We start from the raw sequence: 17,051 nt of genomic DNA, 5'->3' as shown, positions 1-17,051 counted from the left end.
CCAAGACCGCTCATCCCCGTTAAAAACTTGACTTTTCAACAAATTATGAAAATAATACAGTACAATGAATAGCTGAAAGCCTAGTCTCAACACATGGTGCTGGGACAGGTGGATATCTGCATGCAGCAAGGATGAAGCTGAGCACCTACCTTACATCACATGAAAACATTAACTCAACATGGAGGAAAACCTTAAATGCAAGAGCTAAAACTGTAAAACTCGCAGAAGCAAATACAGGAGGAAATACTCATGATCTCAGACGTGGCAAAGAATTCCTGGTAAGACAAGGAACACAAGAAAAATAGAAAACTGAATCCTGTCAAAGTTAAAAACGTTTGTGCATCAAAGGACTTTATCACAAAAATAAAAAGACAACCTATAGAATGGAAGAAAATATTTGCAAAGCATGTATCTGACAGGTGTCTAGTATCCAAAATATGTAAGGAACCCTTACAACTCAGACAGAGAACCTATTTAAAAAAATAGGCGAAGGACTCAGACATTTTCCCAAAGATAAACAAACGGCCAACAGGCACATGAAAAGATGCTGACCATCGTGAGTCATCAGGGAAATGCAGATCAAGAACACCACGAGATAATGAGATACCACTTCCTACCTGTCAGGATGACTATGATCCAAAAAAAAAAAAAAAACAGGGAAAATTACCAGTGAAGACCTGGAGAAACTGGAACCCTTGTACATTGCTGGTGGGAATCTAAGATGGTGCAGCTGCTGCAGGAAACAGCCTGGCAGCTCCTCAAAAAGTGAAACGCAGAGTCGCCATAGGAGCTGGCAACTCTACTCCTAGGTATGTACCCAAAAGAACTCAAAACAAGTACCCGAGTGAATAGGTGTTCACACACGTTTACAGCAGTACTCTTCACAGCACTCAAAGAGCGGAAACCCGCCTAGATGCCCATCCAGGTGAACGGGTAAAAGGAGTGTGGTCCATCCCGACGACGGAGTAGCATTCAGCCACAAAGGGAATGAGGTCCTGACACAGGCTACAAACATGAACAGAACTTAAAAACACGCTGAGAGAAAAGCCAGACACAAGAGGTCATGTACACTGTCCCTCTGCTGGGGATGCCACAATCCACAGAGGCTGCAGCCCCTTCTACAGAACGGCAGCGTTCAGCCGGCCCTCCAGCCCGCACGCCCTGCATCTGTGGATGCAGCCAACCACAGGCGGACGTCCGCCTGGCAGGCGGCTGAATCCTGGAACATGGAACCTGCAGATCAGAAGAGCCAGCTGTGCTGTGTGATTTCCTTTATATGAACATCCAGAGCATGCAGCTCCATGGAGACAGAACGCAGACTGGTGGCTGACAGACACCTGGGGTGGGAGGAGGAGGTCGAGTGGGGAATAACTTTAACAGGTACAGGGTTTTCTTCTAGGGGAGTAAAAATGTTTTGAAAATAGAAGTGGTGGTTGCACACACTATAAATGCACCCAAAGTCACTGAATTGTTCACTGTAAAAAAAAACAACTTTTTTTGTTGTTTAACAAAACCTCACAAATAAATCAAACATACATGCGCACAGACGCAGAGGAGCAGGTCTGGGAGGACAACACTGAAATACTACTTTTCTCTGGGTGGGTCTGACAGCACAGCCACCGGCAGGGCCGGCTGTATCCGACTTCTCAAGTCAAGTCAGAAGAGAAGCAAAGACGCCAGGTGGCTGGCCTTTAGAGATAAAAGTCTCTCTTTCCCTGAACAAGCAGAACCTGAGGCGCAGATACGAGGATATGCAGTCGCAGGAATCTTCCAGGGATAAACTGCATTTCTACCTCCTCCTGCTTTGTTCAGAGGCTTCATCGAGGGCATTTTAAACACAGGACAAACCCTGTCTGCACATAAGCCCTTCACCCTGACTCTTTCAGGACGGAGCCTTCCTCCCTGCACGGCCGCCCGCCAGTTGTCACCGCCCAACCTGGAAGGTTAGGAGACACTTTCTCAAGGATTTCAGCAGCCAGTTTGAAAGAACGTTTCCTTGGGACCTTTAAACATGTTTTCTATAGTTGATGGAAACAACCCTAGGGCACCTGACCCCCAGATTAAGTGCTTTAACACACCCGGACACCGAGTTACAGACAGGTGAGAGTGCAGACTTGTGACTCACACGCTGGTCCTAATCCTGACTCCAGAGCTCACCACCTGAACGACCCTGAGAAAGTGAATCAGCTTCTCAGAGCTGCCGTGCCTGTCTGTATGAAAACTGAGTACAGAAACACACGTTAACAACTGCACTGGTATCCGGGACGTGACTGCGGCGCCACTAGCTAACAGTACCGACGAAAACAGTGCTGCTGGGAGGAGTCACTCACGTGGACCAGTTCTTCAGCATTTTTTGCCGAGTAAATAGCAAATCTCCTTTCCAACGTCGTCTGCAGGTCATCTTGTTCACTGGTTGAAAGGTCCTCATTAATTGTAAATGTTCCGATGAACCTGGAGAGAAAGCAGGCGTCCCCTGGTCTCAGAGGTCACGGCCAAGAGGAACTCCGATCTTCTACAGCCAAAATTCAGAGCAGGGGGTCTCAGGAGTCCCTCTTCCCGGCCTGTCTGCTAACCCCTAACTCATCATTGAAGACCCAGCTCAGACCCCACCCCCGGGTCCCAGCCCCCGCTGAGGTAAGCGCTGGCTTGTGGGCCCAGCACACATCTTCCAGGACAGGCGTCACACCACGGCAGTGACCTCAGGTCTCTGTCTCCCCAACCAGCCCGCAGCTCTTCCTGGGCAGAAATCACGTGCCCACAGCCCGGCACAAGGTCCCCTCAGGGAGGGTCTGACAACTGACCTGCACCCAGCCCCGAGACGCTAACCCTCACCAGGCTCCGCGGGACAGGCGGAGGCCCTACCATTTCACCAGGTTTGACAGGTAGCCCGTGTCCACATCCTGAGGCGGCACTCTGGTGAAGCGCACGGGGGTGATGGAGAGGCCGATGGCGCGCAGGTCGGGCTGGTTGCAGATGCTGTTCCTATAGAAGCCATTTGCCAGCAGACACAGAAGGTGAACCTGGGAAGAGGGAAAAGGCTGAGGACCAGAGGAATTTTGCTACCAAATTCAAGCCCATTCATGGACAAGAAGTATTTGCTGTCACTTCCACATACGAGAGGTGAACACACTAACACTGCCGTTTCCCAAGACTCTGTCTTTCACCCCCTCTTCTCCCCACATTTCTCCTCCCCTCAAATAACACTCACACCTCAAAGCTGCAAATTACAGGCTTCTTTCTTCTTAAGAGGCCTTGGCTTTTAGAGATACATCCTGAAGAATTTATGGATGAAATGTTACAAAGCCTGGGGTTTGCTCAAAAAAATCAGGAGAGAACAGAGTTGGGGAGAGCTGCTGTTGGTGCTGGGGGGATAGGCTGTCTGCACCCCCCGGCTGTGCCTGAGCCCAGCCCCCTCTACTGCAGACCCCACCTGTTTCCACGTCTGAGCCCAGCCTCTCCCCCAGCCTCCTGCAGTGACCTCGGCTGTCTGCCCTCCTCACATGCAGCTTGACATCATTTCCCCTCGAGGTGGGTCCCTTCCCTCCTGCTTACAGCCTGCCTACTTCAGTCTATGGCCCGCCCCTCCCTCGCTTAAGCTTCAAGTCTTGGCATCACGGTCATCCTTCCCTTTCTTTTGCCTCCAACACCAAGAGATAAGAGAAGCAGGGCTGGTGCAGTGCCCACGGCCCCTGGCCCCACCTCCCCGCCCCTCCTGCCCGCCCACCTCCGCGGCGCTGCGGGCAGGGTCTCCTCCATCCGTCCCACCGCTGAGCTCTCTCCAGCCGCCTGCTGCCCGTCAGAGGACGCCACTGTCCTCCCTCCCTCACTCTCCACGGGGCCCAGGGCACACTGCCCCCTACCACGCAGGCCGCCAGGCTGTCCCACCATCCCCCCAGAACTCACAGGACTCGCGACAAAGAGGACACGTCCCACCTCTCCCTCCCGGCCCCTACCTTGTGTGTGTCTTCGTGGACCTCCTTACTGAAACGTTTCATCAGCCTCCGAAGATGCGTCTCAAATTCCATTTTCAGCTTTTCACTGCAACACGTGGGGACAAATCCGAGGAAGAGGTGGGAGACTGAAGCCTGACCCCACCCCGTCAACGCTGTTCGGCCGCAGGGACCCGGGACCCCACAGGCCGTGCCGCTCAGCCAGACCTGCTCCGTCTCACCAGCGAACCGGCTCAGCACACAGCCCACCCCGCCCGCCCGCCCCCCAACCCGCACCCTTCACGCCTCGCGGACGTGCTTCAGGTCCCACCCTCCGGGACGTCTTCCCGGAGCACCTGACCTCCGCTCCTCAGCACCCCTCCCTCTGTGAAGTCAGCACGCTCATTTGCAGGACCCTGTCATGGTGGAAGATCTTGCGGGTCTGTGCACCAAGCATCCGGACGAAAACCTGATGCTGCTGGAATGACTCCCACTTCTCCCCACTTCGTGCCTAATAACCTGCCCATCACACAGGGGGGCTCAGCAACCAGTTAACCACCTGCAGGTCCGCTCCAGACCACCAAGCCTACGGAGGCCACAGAGCTGCCAGAGAACCTGGGAAGGAGTGGGGGACCCCTACCACGGTGGGGGCTGCCGTAGTCCTGTAGGGGCTGTGGTGGGAAAAGCAGGGGGGTCGAGCCTGCCTGACCAGGAGGGATTCAGATCTTGCCTCACCCGCTCACGGCTGAGTGACTCCTGAAATGTTGCTTAACCCCTCCAGCTCCTCATTCACCTGCTGTCTTAAACATTAAGTGAGACACGGCCAACCTGCGGGGCCCCCGGCACGCCTCCTGGCCTGGCCAGACACAAGGTTCCTCCGTCAGGTCCCAGAGGGGAGCCCGGGGCTCCCTCACCCAGGTCCTGACAACCCTGACACCCAGCCCGGGCCTTCTCCATGTTCCTCCAAAGTTGTCACCACGCAGCAGCTGCTGCTGATCATACGTGACAGGACTCCAGAGGCCAGCCTTGATCTTACCTCCTTTCCCTTGCTTTCACTTGCTCCGGTGTTTCAATTTCTATCTCCACTGGCTTCACAGGCAGAGCGGATTCAGAGAAGGCTGTGTTTTCTCCCAGGTCGCCTGGCCCAGGCTCACCAAGTTCTACCAACAGTAATTTTGCAAGTCAATAATTATCATTATTACAGGTACTGTACTGAACAGAACTGAGTTCTGCTGGGCTGGAGGACGTGAAGAGTGGACGTGAGGAAGGAAACTGCAGGGACCAGTACTCCTGCCACGCTGAGTACCCAGAAATCACCAGACACTGCTCTTACATTTACTTGTCTCGTGTAACCTGCACAAGAACCCAAAGAAACAGTCCTAGAGGGAACAATCTAAGGCACAGAGACAGTGAGATGAATTAGATACAGACTCCTAGTATCAAGGAGCTGATGCGCATGTGTGTGTTCTAGCAGACTTATTCTTCATCCAAAAAAAAAAAAAAAACAGCCAAACGAGAACAATTCCCTGTTCTCTGTGTGACTACAGTCACGCTCCTGACGACCTGCTCTGTAGAGAAGCACGACTTGGGTGTCTCCCAGCTCAAACGTAAACTTGGTCACAACACGGAAGGCATCTTTTCCATCTCTTTACCTTCTACGTGGCTTGTAAACACTAGTTGAAATAAATTAAGTTTGCTGACCTGGATGTAACTGAACTTCATTAGCAAAGGTCCTTTCAGAGCAGCTCTGGGCCTAGAAGCAATGACAGCCCATTGGCAGTGAGCACACCCGTGCCAAAATCTCGGTGTCTATGGACCAGTTCCTAGTAATGAACCAGGGCTTCTTGGAGAAAAAAGGGCGGGTTCCAGGTCCGAAGCAAGGAAAGTAAAGGGAGATCCTGGAATATCTATTGCGCCAGGACAAAAACATTCTCAGAAGCTAATGACATTGTGTCAAAAGGACACAGCAGGGTAGCCAGCCTCAAGGGCCTCCTGCCAGCCAAATGGGGGACAGTCTGACGGTCAGAAAGTACAATGATGGTAATGGATTACAAGTCTGAATTTCTAAGCCTGCAATGACACTCGAAATAAATGAACAAGTAAGTCCAGTTCTCCAGAGGGAGGGCTGTTCTTCAGAGACCACAGCCAGCCGACAACACACATGGAGGGCCAGAACCAGGACACAGCCGCTCTGCAGCGCTCAGTGTGATAGCCTCGGACTCAGTCAAGACCATCAATGCGCTAAAACTAGCAAGAAAGAAGTGACCGGGCAGCAGGACACTCACAGAACCACAGCCCAACCGAGACGGTAACTTACAAGAGGACAGCGCACCTTAACACGGGTACCAACGGGTGGTGCCACAGACACGGCCAAACTGAGCATCTCCAGCAGGACAGCCTGACGTGAGGTGCCTCTTAATGGATGCAACGTGAACTAGAACGTGTTCTTGACGCAAAAAGTTTAATCTAAATGCAAGCAAGTCTTTGCAAATGCAAGGACTTACCTCAGTTTCTAAGAAATCCAGGGGACACTGAAACAAGTTTACCACCACTGTGAGATGTCTGATTTTTCACCAGACAAAACCAGAACGAGACATTCTACAAGAGGCCAGGACTCCGCAGAAAGGAAAAAGCAGTGCTAAGAAATGCCAAAAAGGGTGGTGGGCGGGGTCCCTGCTCTAGATTAGAGACCCAACAGGGAACCAAACACCTGGATTAGATCCTGCACTGGGGGAGAGAAAGATAAAAAAACAGCCACGGAGGATGGTTTTATAACAATTAAGGACTTAATATTCATCCTCAGGTGCGACAATGGTGTTTCATAACACGGGAGAACGTCCTCCTCTTAGGAGACGCACCTGCAGGATTTCAGGTGGGAGTCAGGACGGCTGTGACCTTCCCTCACCAGGCTCCACCACGCATGCTTCTAGAGACAAAGGTACGCTCGATGCGCCGCCATGGTGAGCCCGTGGGTCCAGATGAAGAGTGCAGGGACGACATTTTCTATTTCTTTGTAGGTTTGAACATTTCCGAAGTAAAAGGCAGGGCAGAAGCCAAGCCAGGCAGAAGGAATCGGGGACGGTGACACTGGTTATTGTGAGGACAGGATGCACTAGGCCCATCAGATTTGCAAAGTTTCTTTCCCACAACATCCTGGAGCCCACACGGTGCCCAGCTCACAGTAAGCATCCACTGTTTACTGAAGGTCAGCAATGAAAAGGCGGAGTTCCGCTCCCACCCAGCTGTGCGAGCTGCAAAGCTGGGCTCTGGTCCAGGTCTAAGTTCTCTCAAAGCCTGGGCCCTCTCTACGGGATGACACGGCCTGTGTCTCATGATCCCCTCTACTGCGGCTGCCAGGAAGAGACCACACAGCCTTCCTTGGAAACCCGGCCGTGAATTTTGCCTTACATCAGAGCAAGTCCCAACTGCAACCGTATCCTTGTCTTATTAGAGTCACACGGAAGTGACAGGACTGTGCTAAGTGATGTGACTCCAGACAGAATCAAACAGAAAACGGGTCCAACTTTCTGACAACAGAGGAAGACGCTTACCTTCCACCTCCTCCCAGTCATCTTCACTCTCCTCCTCGTCATCTGCCTCGCAGCCACCTCGGTCCACGGCAGCCTGTTTCGTGGGACGCCGAGCCTTCTTGCGGGCACTTGGGAAGCCCCTGTGAGAAGGGCACAGGAAGGAAGATGAAGGCTCAGATATCCTAGGCTACAGCTAAGCTAAACAGACCTTTAAGGACTCCTCCTCCTATTTACTGAGAATCTGCGGCACCTCGTGGAAGATGGTCTGCAAGGTCTGAGCCTCATTTCCTCCATCAGCACAGGCCTCAAGTTCCCAGCGGGATGTGCGCTGATCATGGATCTAACACCAGGCGTGCTGTCAAAGCGGGAGGAATATGGTGAACCTACAACCCAGAGCCGAGTGAAGGGAAACAGCTGTGTCTGCAAACGTGCGCGGAAAGTCAGAAGAAACTGCGATGAGGATGTGAGTCCCAGAAGTAAAAGCGGTGAAGTCTGGGTGCCCACGTGTGCGGCTGGACGCCAGAAAGGGGAGGAGGGAACTCATGTCTGCTGATCCTCCCATGAGCCAACGCAGAAGACTCCTTCCCCAGCTTTGAGGCTGAAGCTGGTACAATTCTAACCTCAAGGTGAATGGGGATGTGGCTACACAGAGGAGCGTCATACGTAAGTACAGGGGCATCTGGCTGGGCTGGGAGACGCTGGGTAGCCGAGCAGCAAGCTAAATACTGGCTCAAGACTACATGGTTGCTAATGTGTGATACACTTCTGCAAATTCACACATAAAGTGTGTTTAGAGTACTGAGTTACTTTTAGTTTTTGGGAGACTTGACACATGGTATCCAGTGAGAATATCATCCAAGATTTTAGCACAGACATTCATAATAACAAGTTTCAGGCTTCAGCTCTAAAAATACACATACTCCCTTTTTGGCCACTTTCTCTCAACACCACAGAAACAAAGCTTCTCCCAGAGAATAAAGGCAGCAGAAATGTCGACTCTCAGCCGAGAGGCGGAGGGGGGCCAGTCTCCCCCGGCGGCATCCTGGTCTACCTACCGGTGGAGCTCCCTCCGGAAATGGTTCAACTAACGGGGAGAGGCACCGGGAGCAGCAAGCTCAGAGGCCTCTTAGGCAAAGTCTCAGGCAGAAGAAGAGACGGACAGGGCGGAAAATCCACGAGCCTTCTCGTGCTCCCTCCTGCTGCTGCCCTGGCCTGCACCACCTTCCGACACTGGAAGAGCCGACACTAAGAGTGAGGGTTTTATTTCTGAGCAAAGAAGGAACAATGCCCCTGCGTCTGTCCCTCCTCCCCGCTGCCCCCGACGTCCCCTGGAGGCCGATGACCCAGCGTTCACCGCTCACCACACGTTACTATGTTCACTCACTGCGAGAGGCCCTGCCCTAGATGCCCGGGGGCTCATGGAAACGTGGTCCCAGCCCTGAGAGCCACAGGGCACACGGCGTGGACACAAGCAAGTGCAGCACAAGGCAGGCAAGTCACACTCCCAAGAGATGCAGCAAGAAATCAGAGGAGGAAGAGGGGGAAGAGCCAATTAAGCCTGTGGCGCAGGTGACGAGTGCTCTGCATCTTCCAGGTGGAAGGAAGGGAGGTCCTGGCTGGAGTTGAGGCACCCGAGGAGAGCGGGGGCAGGGGCAGCTGGAAGGGCAGGGAAACGCCCTGTGCACATAATGTCTCTGTGCAGCAGACATAGCACTGGGCCAGGCATCAGAAGACCTAGGTCCCAGCCTGGCTCCTGCCACCACCTAGCTGTGTAACACGAATAGATCACTTTCTGCAAGCAGCTGTCCTCATCTGGGGAGTCTGGGAGGTGAGCTGTAGCATCAGCAAGACTCTGCCCAGCTCTCACTAGCGGCCTGAGCTCTGCCTAGAAGAGTGTAAGCCTCCCATCTCGTCCACGGACCCTAGAGACAGGCAGAAAGAGCAGGTCGTATCAGTCACGCCTCCCTGACGGGAGCAGTCAAGACCTGGTCAGGTTTCTGGCCGTCTCACCTGGAATCCTGCCCATCACTGAGGTCTTCGTCCTTTACGACCTTGGGGCCTTCAGATGTGACCGTCATTCTGGCCACCTTCTTCCTCGCTGGCCCATCCGCTGGGCCCCCAGAGCCACCGCAGCCTCTCTTCCTCCTTCCTCGGGACACTTCTGAGGGAAGGCTCTTCTTGGGAGGTTTCTCCTCTTCAAAGACACCTAGACGGCCACGTGGAACACGAGAGGGGGGACAGCGGGAAGGGGGGAGACACCGTGGGTTCGCAGGTCATGAGAAGGCCTCTTCTGTGACCTCCCTCCAAGCCACGTCCCTGTCACCAGTTCACACCCCAGGTTTGCTCAGCAACCAGCTTTCCGCCTCCTCCCACCTCGAGTCTGGTCTACACTCTACAGCCTTCCTCCCTCAGCATCTTATTTTACTCCCCCAACGTCACAGGGACAGTTCCAGGTGACCCGAAAAACCTAACCGGCGAACCTGACACTGCAGCTCACATCCAGCAAGGAAAACGCACTGATTCATTCACACCTTGTCTGTTTATTACCAGCCAAGACTGTTTATTCTCGGGATAAGCCACTCCTACTAAGCGAAATGTTCCCAGTTCGCAAACAAGTCTGAGTTTCCAGTTTACCACAACTTCATGTCCACTAGTCTATGTTTCTGCCATCTTGCAAACCCAGACTCTGCTCAAACCACACACTTTATGAAACCTTCCCAATATGACCCAAATGGCACTCGCATACCAACCGTCCCAGCAAGCTTAGGGTCGGAATAAGTTAGCAGTAATTTAAAAATAACTTCATTTTCTTAAAACAATTATTGTTTCTTTTTTGTTGTTGCCAAAGGGAAATACAAAAAAGGCAGAAGCTGTTGGCTTTTGTTAAAGTAGGGTATCTGAAGCATGGTCTCTGTAATTTTCAAATTTTATTTGTTATCGAAGTGTAGTTGGTTTATGATGTTAGTTGCAAGTGTACAGCAAGGTGACTCAGTTTACATATTCATTCATGTATGTATTTTCTTTTCAGATTCTTTTCCATTATGTTATTATTATAAGAAATTAAGTACAGTTCCCTGTGCTGTACAGTAGGTCCTTGTTGTTTATCTATTTTACATATAGTAATGTCTATCTGCTAGTCCCAAACTCCTGACTTATCTATGTTAACATATAACTATATTAATATTTTGTATGTTTTTATAGTATGTCAGAGGAAGACATTTTTCTATTTTACAAATATATTCATGCAAATTATCTTGAATCTGAAATAAATGACCTTCTTTTGCCTATGCATACTCTACTTCAATTAATTTTGGAAAACAAAAATGCTCTAGCCTTTATTGAGGTTCCAAAAGGAGCTGCAATATTAATCCAAAATACCAAATTAACTCATTCCTCTCACTTATGGTTTGTCCTGCTGACTCTCTGGGTAGGTATTTACATCCCCCAAGAACATAACTTTGCATGGGGGAAAACGCCTCTCCCTTTTGATCTAAATAAAATCATAACTTAATTTTAGTGCATTTCACATTTGTGCAGTGCTAGTTAAAATTGCTGATTCAGTTGTTTCTTTAAAATATTTTATAGAAGAAATTTATGCATCTCATGTTTTAAATATTTTAATGAAAACATAAAATATTTCAAAATTAGTTATTTAGAATCTGGAAATAGATTTCTTATTTCAAGGCCAGAAGTTGCTTAATGGTTTATGACCTGACAGTCTGAGAAGGGTGCCCTTAAAATCAGGATTTCTAGATCTTACAATGGTTTTTTTTAGCCCTCTGCTAAAAAGGATGCTAAATGTGTCACTTTTACTAACCTAAAACTACAGCTGTGTATTTCTGAGCTTTGAAAAGAGTTAGGAGTTAAAATAGGAGTTAAAAGTGGGAACCAGAGAAGCAAACTGTGAATCCAAAAAATGTTCATAGTATCATTCATATTATCATATTCATAATATCCAAAACTTTAAAAATCTGAATGTCCAGCCACGAGGTAACTATTAATTATGGTACAGTCACACAACGATATGTAATTCAGTCATCTCTGGAGACAAAGGAAAATCATATACGATAAAATGCTGCGAATGCAGTTTTTTTTATAGTGTAGTTTCTACTGCACAAAAAATACAGACTGGAAGGAAACATTATGATGAAACAGTGGTTACTTATGGGTGGTGGACGTAAGCATGAAGTTTTCTTTTCTTTATTCTTTGCTGTGTTTTTTTTTTTCTTTTGGTCCCAGAAAAATCAAGAGGCTATTATCCAGCTATTCCACACTAACGGAAACAAAAAGGCAGCTGGGGTAGCAATACTTGTATCAGACAAAGTAGACTATAAAGCACAGCCTGTAACAAAAGGCAAAGAAGGACATGATATAATGACAAAAGGATCCATACAAGATGATAAACCAGTCATAAACATACATGCCCCTAATACAGGAGCACCTAAATATGTAAAGCAAATATTAACAGAAGTAAAGGGAAAGGCTCACAGCAGCACAACAATAGCGGGGGACTTTTACCACCACGCTTGCATCACTGGACGGGTCACCTGGACAGAAAATCAATAAGAAAACACGGGAGACCAGATGGACGTAACAGATGCCTGCAGCACATTCCATCCACAAACAGCAGGATACACATGCGAGTGCACACGGAACACCCTCTAGGATAGATCACATGCTGGCCACAAAACAAGTCTCAACAAATTCAAGAAGATTAAAAATACATCAAGCACCTTTTCCAACAACAACAACAGTATGAAACAAGAAATCAATTACACAAAGAAAAATGGAAAAAACACAAACACATGGAGACTAAACAAGATACTACTAAAAAAAAAAACCAATGGAGTAATGACGAGATCAAAGAGGAAATCAGAAAATACCTTAAGACAGTGAAAATAAAAGCACAATTCTCCCAAATCTGCAGGACGCAGCAAAAGCAGCTCCAGGAGGGAAGCTTCCAGCAACACAGGCCCACCTCGACAAACAAGAAAAATCCCAAATAAACAACCTAACCTACCATGTAAAGGAATTACAAAGCCCAAAGTCATCCGAAGGAAGGAAATAATAAAGATCAGAGCGGAGACAAATAAAGACAAAAAAAAAAAAAATCAATGAAACAAGAGCTGGTTTTTTAAAAGATAAACAAAACTGGCAAGCCTTTAGCCAGGCTCATCAAGGAAAAAAGAGAGAGGATCCAAATAAACAAAATCAGAAATGAAAGAAGATAAAACTGGTATCACAGAAATAAAAACAGTCACAAGTAAATGCTATGAACGGTCATGTACCAGCAAGTTGACGTCCAGAAGAAACGGATACGCTCCCTAGGAACAAGCACTCTTCCAAGGCTGAATGAGGAGGAAACATAATCTGAACAGAATGATCACTAGCATTAGGATTGAATCAGTAAAAAGAAAACTCCCAACAAGCAAAGTCCACAACCGGTGACTTCACGGGGGAGCCCCACCAAACGTGTAAGAGGTAACCCCCTCCTTCTCAAGCTATGCCGAAAACCTGAAGAGGAGGGGTCGCTCCTAAACCCATCCTGTGAGGCCGGCATCACCATGGTACCAAAACCAGACAGGCACACTGCAAAAAAGGAAATCACAGGCCAATGTCCCTGATGAACTCAGACGCAAACCAAACTGGACCATGCATAACAAGGATCACACACCACGATGAAGCGAGATGTACTCCCAGGATGCAGTGATGGTTCAGCACCTGCAACTCACATGGACAAGAGAAAGGGTGACCACAGTGCCAGCAGAGAGACAGCCTCTGCAGTAGGTAAGTGGTGCTGGGAGGACCGGACCGCTGCATGCAACAGAACGAAATCACATTTTCTCACACCACATATAAAAATAAACTCAAAATGGATCAACAACCTAAATGTAAGACCAGAACCACAGAACTCCTGGAAGGGAAGTATACTCTCTGACGTAGGTCTTAGCAGTATTTTTTTGGATCTGTCTCCTCAAAGAGAAATAAACAAAAAGTAACAAATCGAACCTAATTAAAGTCATAAACTTTTGCACAGTAAAGGAAAAAAAGAAAAAAAGAAGCCATTTCCAGGACACTCCAAGACCTAGAGTTACAGTATAGTCAGCCCTCATACTTCTGGTTCTAAATCTGCAGATTCAACCAACCTTGGATCGAACTTTGGTTGAATCTGCAGATTGGAACCCAGAGATGTGGAGGGCTGGTTGTATTTCGCTGTGTTATGTGACGGACCTGAGCATCGGCGGATCTGGGTGTAGGCAGGACTTCTGGAACCAATTCTCTGTGAATACCGAGGGGTGACTGTATGTCTAACCAGCCTCCTTGACCTTAACATGGTTATTTCAGCAGGGTGTGAATTACCACTGTGGCTTGCTTGGCCATCTATTGACTTTACATACTCCTTAGTTTGGTCTCCAAACGAAGGGCCCTGCCCACCTCGCCCCTCAATTCCTACCACTTGCCCCCTTGTGCACTGTGCGCTGCCAGCTGGCCAAGCTCATTCCCTCTGAAGAGTCTTTCAACTTTCTGATTTCAACTCTCTTCCCCTAGAATTTCCTATGTGAGCCTCCTTCAGGACAGTAATTGACTCAGTCAGCCACATCCTCATACACGCCTCCTGTGACCACTGCTTCTTCCCCATCCCCATGTCAGTTTCATTACAGCAACCTGTTCTGCCTTCTTCACAGCTCTTGTCACCTTGTGGATTTACTCTTTAGCTGATCTGCCCTACCTACCATTTCCCCCAAATTATAAGCATCATGAGAGCAGGGTCCTTGGCTGTCCTGTCCGCCACTATAATTCTAGTGCCTAGAACAGTGCCTGAAAACAGCAGGTGCTCAGGAAATATGTTGAGGGAGTTAATGAACTCCATCAATAAAGGCATGAGCACAGAGATTAAATATCCAGAAACAAGTGGTGCCTACTAGAAACAAGGAGATAATGTGGAAGACTATTTTCTCTCTCCCGAGCTGCTGGAAGCAGCCAAGTGTCCCCTTCATTTGCATGCACTGAGATGCTATTAAAATTACACCAAGGAGTCGCCAAATCAGTGTCACCTGCAAGCAAAACCACAACCAAAGTGCTCCTCCACTGAACCGCAGCAAAGAGAGCAGCTCTCCCGGAAGCTGCCTTGGAAACTGGCTGCTAGCTGCACCGGCTCAGAGTCTGAGTGAAGCCCACGTTCACCCTTATCTTCGTTCAGGCTGAACTGGTATCAGGTCACCTGACCACCTAACCCAGGCCATGCCAGGAGCTTCCACAGCACCTCAATGAAGACTCACAGCCACCCTGCAAGTTAGTATGATGTTTCAGATGAGGTTCAGAGAGGCTGAATTATTTGTCCAAAATAATATCCCCAAGTGCATGTAACTACTAAGCATTGGAGCTACACCAAGCCGGTGCCCAGGTGAAGTGTTTAGCAGGGAGGAATGCTACGAGGCAGGTGGCATTTCCAAAACTTTTTGAATTCAAAAAATTTTTTTCAATTGCCACATGCGCAGAACATGTTCCCTCTGACTAGAACAATGCCCTTTCACAGCTGTTTGCTGACATACTGCCTATTCTTAACCTTGCAGACCAAACAGCCCCTCCAGAGAGCAGTTCCCAATGTCCCGACTGATCCTCTGGAAGCCACAAAGCCTCATACCTTCTCCCATGATACCACACTCTGTCTTGGATATTTTTCTGTAAATGTCAACACTACCATACTCCAAGCTCCTCCAAGAAATCTCTATCTCCCATGTCACCTAGCTCATGTGCAGCACATACTAGGTACTCAAAACTGTTATTTGAACGGATAAATGAATGAATAAAATGGAACTCATAGTATTAATTGTGAGGCAAATCACCTTCTAAGCTTAGAAACGGTTACCGCCTGTTCCTTAATGGCTGATGACCCTGTATGTAAGAATCACAGAATTATTCAACCTAGTGTCATTGAGCCCTTTCTTGTTACCCAGTCTGTCTACCCAGTCGTACCAGGAGCTCCAGAAATCCCTTCTACAGCATGCAAGTATCATGCGATTATTTAAACTATTTACTGAGCACTTTGTATGTGCAGGGAAGAGGGGGAGACGACAAGACAGGCTACAGCAAAAAATAAGACATGTTTTCATAAGCTTAAATTCTGGTAAGAGATCAAAAAGGAAGCAAATAAATTAAGATGATTAAAGACTGCGACAGAGGCTGTGAGGGCCTCTGTGATGAGGAGACCCTGGGGAGGGCCACCTTAGACAGGACACTCAGGGAGTGTCTGGGTTGAGACCTGGAGGAGTTAGCAGTCAGCCGGGGCCAAAGCCACGGAAGGACATTCCAGGCAGAAGGCACATCAAAGGCAAAGGCTCAGGTGAGAAATAACATGTCGTGCCTGTGGGACAGAAAGACGGCCAACGAGGCCGGTATCCGGCAAAGAAAAGAGCGCTGGTGCTAGGAGACAAGGGGAGAGGTAGCAGCAGCCAGATCGTGTAGGGTCTTGCGGCCGTGGTGAGGAATTTGGACTTTATGCCAAAGAGCAATGGGAAGCCACAGAGCGTTTGAAGTAGCGCAGCAAGATCTTGTTTGTTTATTTTTTTAAGTCACTTGCGCTGCAGCGTGCAGAACTCTTGTGGGGGGCGGAGGGAAGAAGAGAGACCAATCAACAGGCGACGGTAGTCGTTCAACCGAAAAGGGACGGTGGTTTGTTGGGGGATGTGGCCACGGAAATGAAGAGCAGTGGAGAGATTTGAGATAGAGCCCTGAGGGTGAGCTGGCAGGGCTCCCTGAAGGCTGGGAGGTGTGCGCGAAAGGAAGAGGAGGGGTTTGCTTTAACAAGTCGTGAGGGGCAGGGTTAAAGGGGAACCTCAACAGTTTTGTTTTGCCCATGACAATGTAAGGAGCCTATTCCATGTCCACGTGGGGAAGTCAGGTGGGATGCGAATCCGGGGCGTGACGTGAGATTTAGCTGAAGGTATTATTCTGGAGGCCAGCACACGACAGCACGCTAAGTCCCGGTCCGCTCCTCTTGCGGGGACACAAAAGAACCGCGATGCCTTTCCCCCGTCCAGCCCTCCGCGTGTGCCAGGAGGCTGGACTTCACCCTGCGGGCAACAGGGGGGCAGGAAAGAGACTGCTACGCAGGGGAGCGCGCGGCCCGGCTGGGCTCCGGCGGAAGCGCTCCGGGCGCGCCACTCCCGGCACGGAGAGCACGGCGCCGCGACGTCGTGGGGGACGGGGCAGCCGCACACCGCCCGCCTACCTCGGCCACCGCAACACCGCTTCCTCCGCGCTGCTGCCTCGCCCCCTCCTCCGGGAGGCCGGCCTCCCGCTCGCCGCTTGCCCCCTGCCCTCCTCCAGCCGCTCCCTAAGCCTGGCTCGGCCTCGCTCTCACCCGCCTCCTTCTCCTCGCGCCGGGCTTTGCTCTCGCCCTTGGCCTTCCGGCCGCGCGGCTCGCGTCCCCGCGGCTGCCTGCCGGCCGCGCGCTTTCGAGCCATCTTGCCCGGGCAAAACTCGCAGCGCGAGTGACGCACCACGCCGACCCGGGACACCGCCTGCGCTTGACCCCTCCCCGAGGCGGGGCGCTGCCTGGCCACGCCTCCAGGCAGACCCCGCCCCAACC

At 49.9% G+C, this 17,051-nt stretch overlaps 1 protein-coding gene across 4 annotated transcripts in view; it reads right to left on the bottom strand.

The window, feature by feature from the left end:
• The window catches only part of XPC (XPC complex subunit, DNA damage recognition and repair factor), a 29,964-nt gene extending 13,002 nt beyond the window's left edge, over nt 1–16,962 (bottom strand). For 2 of the 4 annotated variants that reach the window (XM_072941931.1, XM_072941934.1), the window contains exons 1-8: nt 16,824–16,962; nt 9,470–9,665; nt 7,710–7,814; nt 7,481–7,599; nt 4,966–5,089; nt 3,954–4,038; nt 2,863–3,020; nt 2,331–2,451 (exon numbers count right to left, since the gene is read on the bottom strand). In XM_072941931.1, coding sequence (XP_072798032.1) covers nt 2,331–2,451; nt 2,863–3,020; nt 3,954–4,038; nt 4,966–5,089; nt 7,481–7,599; nt 7,710–7,814; nt 9,470–9,665; nt 16,824–16,926 — 1,011 coding nt within the window. In that variant the 5' untranslated portion in view covers nt 16,927–16,962. The other 2 variants (XM_072941933.1, XM_072941932.1) reach the window with 2 other exon arrangements.
• Between the last annotated feature and the right edge of the window lie 89 nt (nt 16,963–17,051).

The sequence above is a fragment of the Vicugna pacos genome, chromosome 17 (assembly GCF_048564905.1).
Source record: "Vicugna pacos chromosome 17, VicPac4, whole genome shotgun sequence".
Taxonomy (NCBI): domain Eukaryota; kingdom Metazoa; phylum Chordata; class Mammalia; order Artiodactyla; family Camelidae; genus Vicugna; species Vicugna pacos.
Note: the sequence above shows the minus strand (reverse complement) of the source record. Positions and strands in the feature narration are given on the sequence as shown.